At 43.1% G+C, this 6,670-nt stretch overlaps 1 protein-coding gene across 3 annotated transcripts in view; it reads left to right on the top strand.

The window, feature by feature from the left end:
* The first annotated feature begins 3,302 nt into the window (after positions 1-3,302).
* LOC129169053 (rho GTPase-activating protein 26-like) overlaps positions 3,303-6,670 on the top strand; it is a 61,524-nt gene continuing 58,156 nt past the window's right edge. The window contains exons 1-2 of one of the 3 annotated variants that reach the window (XM_054755036.1): positions 3,303-3,611; positions 3,691-3,931. In XM_054755036.1, coding sequence (XP_054611011.1) covers positions 3,772-3,931 — 160 coding nt within the window. In that variant the 5' untranslated portion in view covers positions 3,303-3,611; positions 3,691-3,771. Of the gene's footprint in view, positions 3,612-3,687; positions 3,932-5,746; positions 6,332-6,670 lie in introns of those variants that run through there. The other 2 variants (XM_054755035.1, XM_054755037.1) reach the window with 2 other exon arrangements.

Genomic DNA, 6,670 nt, shown 5'->3' with positions numbered 1-6,670 from the left:
GTGACTCAAGTGTCCTGTGCAGCGCTGCCTGTCTGACCGGGTGCTGCCACATTCTTTCTGCCCACGGTGAGCAGTAACTATAGACACGAGGGTGGTGACTCCATTTCCCACAATTCCTCCTACATAAGACCAATGCCTTTGTCACTGCACATTTTGGAGCAGAAGCCAGACAACAGCTGCTGTGGTCATTATTGGACATCCGTGTAGGAGGATTACTTTCATTAGTCCAAATATAAATGTTCGGGCTTTATGTGTAACTCACCTCATGTCCTTCCGCATGCTTAGTCATCATTCTCACTAAGAGGTGCTGGAAAGTTGTCAAAAAAGTTAGAAGTCAGTGCAAGAATGCAGCACCAGTCATTAGCTACAACACAGAGATAAGAACGCGTGGCTTGAGTGTCTGTAGTATATACGTAGTATAAGTATATCAAATATGCTTTTGTACACTTTCCCATGTTTTTATTGTATGTGACAGACAAACTACAATAACGGGTGAGATAAATAAACCACCCATACCGTACTTTATCCTCACTGGAGTCGTGGGTACGTTGGCGCCAATCCCAGCTGACTTCGGGCAAGAGGCGGGGTACACCCTGGACTGGTCTCCAGCCAATAGCAGGGCACATATAGACAAAGTTCCATTCATACCTACAGTATGGACAATTTCGAGTCTCCAATTAACCTAACATGCATGTTTTTGGAATGTGGGAGGAAACCGGAGTACCCGGAGAAAACCCATGCACGCACGGGGAGAACATGCAAACTCCACACAGAGATGCCCAACGGAGATTTGAACCCAAGTCTTCCCGATCTTTCCGTGTGGCCAGCATGCTAACCACTAGACCACCGTGCGGCCCGTGTGGCCAGCATGTTAACCATAAATAAAATAAAGGACGCTTTCCTCTTGCTTCAGGCAAGCTTTTCTTTATAACGTGGCAGCAAACCAGAGCAGTTGAGCACAAACAGATTAGCATGTCTAGAACTTCTCACTTCCGCCTCCTTACTCCGCCCCCTCCACATGCCCAAGACCAAAGGTCAAATGAGTCGCCCCTTTTCATAGCTGTCTCAGGCAATGCCTGTAACCGAACGTTACGAGTTTTTTCTCATAAATTTAGGACTTTATCCTCGTAAATTTACGACTTTATTCTCAAAATCTCAGGCATTGACTTGAAAAGGGGGGACTTATGTGATCTCTGACCTTGGGCAAAGGTAATATTGCGACTTTTTTTCTCGGAAATTTACGACTTTATTCTCTCTCTTTTTTTTCCAATGTGGCCCTAACACACCATCATATCCTGTATTTTTTCTGATTATAAATAGCAAATCATAGACAAAAAACACTAAATGATCTTGATTGAGTGAATATCCAAGTAAATAGTATCGGCATATATGTAGCAACGACTCTAAATGGACTGTCGAGTCTCCCGCAAATGAATGGAAGAGTGTATTACGCCATCGAGCGGAAAGTCCGACATGATCGTAAGCAAGAGGGATGGGCGGTGCTTATTGTAAAACGTATTACCGTATTCACTCGCGCTGGGCTGAGTGTTAAATAAAGTTATGCGCTGTGTGTACACTTTGATGGAATTAAATGTTATTTCCTGAACAGAATGAATAAAGTCCTTGATATGTGGTACAGTATTGCCCACTTCTGGTCTGTTGCTGTCACTAACACTGTTGATTGACACATTAGATAGACATCCTATTGGTGTAGGTGGGCAAAGCTCCTCCTTTATTCCCAATTTACTGACCAAAAGCCGAAATAACCACTCAAAAGTAAAATACTTTTTCAATTTCAGTAATTTTTGGCGAAATTCCGTCTGTGTTTTAAAAGGGTTAAATTAAAAGGGTTGTTGTGTCTTCTTATTACCAACAGATGGTGCCAAATAGCTGTAAAGCCGTTCAAGACCGAGCCTGTCAGCTTTGGTTGCGTGACGTCATCGCCGCCTTCCCCACTCTGGGCAAATTGTCTCTACATAAACTGGAATTATTGTACTATGAATTGTTGTTACTGTGCATCGTAACAAACCCAGTATATCATCTTTAATATTGTTACTTGTTTGTTGTTGTATTGATTGTAATTGTTATTCAGCAACAATGACAATAATGTTTACTGTTTTAAACAGAATGGACACAAACGACCAATTCATGAAGTTGGGGGAAAACAACAACAAAAAACATAGAAATGAGATGACAGTGCCATCTTTTACTGTAAGAATGTATGATCGTTATTATTGTTATCACATTAATGTAAGGTTACCATAAATATAAAACCTCTCTTATTTAAGGCCTGTTTGTGATCACCAAATCATGTTTTCAACATCAGTGAAATAACCACTGGTAGGTTGCAATAAAAAAAGGATATTGTGTTTTCTTTGCTGCTCGCCCATCGTTGAATGATTCAACTCCTTTAGTATTTCAACTCCTCACTCCTCGCCTTTTTTTTTTGGTAACTTGTCTAATCTTTTTGAGAGTTTTTTTTTGTCGCAGTGTGTCACTGGTGGTGTGAGTGACAGAAAGAAAACCGTCTGTTGGTTTTTGCGTGTGTACATTTCCAGACCCCCGCATGTAAGTCTTGTTCAGACTTGTTTCTAGAGAGAAAAATACTGTTTAATGTGTGTTATATTCGGGCCAATATGAATACTTTTTTAAAAAGCCCAGACTAACTGACCTACCTTGGGCTCACAGTGGCTAGGATAGGGGTTTCCAGGGGTGATACAGGTGCAGTAGCTTGAGAAAAATGAAGAAAAACACATTTTTTCAAACCTGCTATGCTAACTTCAGTTCAGCAAAACGAACTGATTTGTAGGACATGCATTGAGTGAGTCTGGGAAACTAAAATATTCTCTTTTTTGGAGAGTAGGGGGGAGGGGAAGCCCCAACCTTATTATTCTCTTTGAAAACCCCTGGTGTAGAACGATGATTGTGATGATGAGGATGATGAGTCAAAGCTCTCTTTTGATCGAGTAGACTTTGGAATAGTTCTTTATTACACTGTAGCCATGTCGCTCATTGTGGCAAATACTTTTGTCATTCTGACATACACCAGGCTAAAATAAGCTGTTGTGGTTAAATACATGTTATATATATATGTGATTATAATAATATGGAATGTTAGTGCAGTGAAAATACTAGAAAAGTGGTCCAGGAAATTCTGCAATCAGAGGTGTAATTCTTCTCAAACGTGACACCAGAGTGAGCGTTCTTCACATGCGTTGCATCTCTTGTCACAGCAGCCCTCCTACGCCAGCTCGTCAAGGCACCCGATTGGACGCGAGAGACGTCAATCAAAGTATTTGCAGCGCAGCGGTAGGTTGACCGCGATGTGTTGAAGCAAAGCCTGCAAGGAGCACTTCTCCACATCGACGGTCCCAGTCCGTCGTGTTCTAGCGGCAGCCTCTTTCCCCGCCCTCGCCGTATTGGACTGTCCGGTCCAAAATGACTCGGTCGAGAGGAATGCATCACCGGTTTACATGAGCATCTGGACTCTTATTTTGCCAAACACCGTCTTGGATAAATCAGAGAACTTTTGCATGTGCTTCATTGGATGTTGGACTCTCAAGGAGCTTAATTCATCTTGGATATTATCTTGGAGATAATAGGTTATGCAGGTAGGCTTTTTTCACCACCTCTTTGGATAACATTCCCCTCGCCACGTTGTTTAATCGGATTTCACATCACTCCCAGCAGCCCCTATAGCAGCCCACGACAGGGATCACTCCTCCTGGTTCCTCCTCGCTCCGAGCTTTTCTAGCCGGCCCCACCAAGCAGATGAAGATGGGACTGCCCGCCCTGGAGTTCAGCGACTGCTACCTGGATAGTCCACAGTTCAGGGAGAGACTCAAGTCCCACGAACTGGAGCTGGACAAGACCAACAAGTTCATAAAGGAGCTCATCAAGGACGGCAAAGCGCTCATCCAGGCTCTGAAAAGTATGTGATGGTCGCATGAATCATTTACATGCTCATTACTGTGTGGGCAGGTGTTGTTTACATTCACTAGCACAATATTAGGCACACCATTCAACCCACATGCATTAGCCATCAACTAATGATGATTTCTTATTCTTCCTACAATTCAGTCTTAGCTACAGTAAACATATACTGCAAGATAAAAAAAAAAACAAAAGACAAGCACCGGAACCTGAGGCTCAGCGCTAAACCTCTTCACATTCAAAGACGCAAAGAAACTGTAGCATGTAAAACTGCTTAGTCAGGCCGTCTAGCTGCTGAAAACCGACATTACTTGACGTGCTAACTTTGACGGCAAGTGGAACTGTATACTGTACTCCAATGTCAACCAGTGTTGTAGGCATATTCATATGCTCAACTACATTGTAATAGAGCTTTTATTAGGTAAAAATAGTAAATAAATACAGCAAATGGGGAGCAAAAACACAACAGTGGACAGTGAGGCTTAGAGCAAACATCTTAACATTGAAAGCCAAAATCCAGCCAAATAAAGTAGCTCCGGTATTCCAATTGTTGTCAGGGAAAATAAACCAATAAGAGCCGATGATGGAGATCCACCTGTAATGTTTGACATGCTAACTTTCACAGTCGGGGGGAAACTACAAAGAGAAGATTCTCAATTGTCAGAAATGTTCATGCCAATTCTTGACTTTTAACGGGAGAAACTCTGCTGTAAACGTCTCTACGTTCAGAGGCACAATCCAAGCTTCCCACCAACTTCCCAACAGTTTGTGTTGTCGTTACACACATTACATTCTCAAATTCCAGAGGCAGATTATAGATAAGTTCTTGAAGTCTTCTGGAAACTCGTGGCTCGGACTTCAGAACGTGTGGCGCTGTAAACAAACACGTGGGTGGAACTACGTGACACACCAGACCATAGAAGAAGAAAGAACGCATGCGCATAAGTCGTTCGTCTTCCGCTTTTCAAGACTTACGAGAAGTGGAATTACTTCTGTGAGTGATTATGGAGCATAAGACAACAAAATATTCAGATATCATGTTGGTTTGTCGTCAAAGCTCACTTCTGGTCATGTGACGGCGGTGAGTCGGTGACGTCATTGTTTTCATATTGCCTGTATACACGGCAACGACAAGCCGGCGCTCTCAGATTTTCCCACTCTGGAAGCCGATTTCAAAAAACACCATTTCAGGTCACGCAGAACGCCGTTCCCGTGCGGATGAGACGCTGAAACGATAATACTTTTGACCTCAGGCCCCTTCGAGCCGAACCTCTTCACTCTGAATGAGCATAATGTCATGTACAAAGTAGCTGGAAAGTACCAAAGCTGAGTTGATGCAGGATTTTGACATGCAAACTTTGCTAACTACACTCAGTTTCAACCTTAATGCCAGTTTGTGCTGCAGGTGTTTACAGTATTGGAATATTTCAGACCACAGGCTCTCTCTCTTCTTGTGGACTTTCGCTTTCCTTTTTGTACGCATCCCGTTTAGTCAGAAGTTGCAGTTTTTGGACTGCATCTCATTAGACTGCATGAACGTCTCTAATGTTTTGGCCAGTGAGAGTATGTTATCAGGCAGATGGGATCCCACAGTGTCCCTAATGAGAGTGTGGGAGTCGTTGTAAGTGCTCTTGTAAGCGTCAAAGGTGTCAGAATGCGAGTGATCACTGTGTCTCTTTCCGAGCTGTCAGCGCATGTGTTCCCATCAACTTCTCCAACACGGAGACAACGGGAGGCTGTGCTCTGTGGATATCAGACGCTCATGAGTGCTTGGTATGTGCGGGAGGGTGTAAAAAAGCCTGCCATTCCGACATCAATAAAGTTTGAGCTGCAACAAAGTCCATCCTGCAAACGAGCCGCTCGTGGCTCTGGGAAGTGGATTTCCATGTCGACTTGCCAATTTGTAGAGCAGAGCAAATGTCTGCTATGTAAAGGATGAGCTGGATTCAAAGAGTTTATAGATTCGAATCAAGACAACGTACATCAAGGGGACACTATATCGTGAAACCCATGTTTTTAACAGAGCTTAGTTAGTACCAACAGTAGTATTGACGCGCTGACTTAGCCAACGAGGGGAAACCTCATTCCATTCAAAAATACCAAACTGACATAAACCTGAACTTTCCGCCATGTGTCAGCAGCTGTATTCTTTTTTGCTGTCTTTCAGCTGATGTCTATCTATCTATCCATCTATCTTTGTTCATTGGTGCGACCTGGAAAATCCAGAATGAGTGGCTATTGTGGCTTTTCTCTGCTTCTCTAGCAGGGTGCCGCTGCTCATCAGCAAACATGTTGTGTATCATTTCCCACCATTGGATTGCGTAGCAACCTCAGCCATAGCTATTCCACATGCTTTAGCCACTACATCTTTAAATTGTGTGTTCAGGACCCAATCTAGGTCAGTGCTGCTTTGTCTTCAGTTGGGAATGCGTGTGTGTTTGTAATGCTGGGCACATTCATGCACATATGTTGTAAATATGGATAGAGTGCATTCCTGAGGCCTTCCTTATGAGTGCTAAGGCTGTGTGTGTGTGTGTGTGTGTGTTGACCCTCAGTGAAGGAACGGAACTACGCCTTCAGATGGCTGTAATATGTTTGGATAATAATGCATAAAGTCGTTTTTTTATTCAAAGCATTCACAAACAACAGATTAACACGTCGTCATCACAATGTGAATAATGGCTCTTTCCATAGTCACGCTAGCATTGGTCTGCAGACTTGGAGAAGCACTTTGTAC

This window comes from Dunckerocampus dactyliophorus, chromosome 16 (assembly GCF_027744805.1).
Source record: "Dunckerocampus dactyliophorus isolate RoL2022-P2 chromosome 16, RoL_Ddac_1.1, whole genome shotgun sequence".
In the NCBI taxonomy this organism is placed as follows: domain Eukaryota; kingdom Metazoa; phylum Chordata; class Actinopteri; order Syngnathiformes; family Syngnathidae; genus Dunckerocampus; species Dunckerocampus dactyliophorus.
This window is presented reverse-complemented; position numbering and strand designations above follow the sequence as displayed.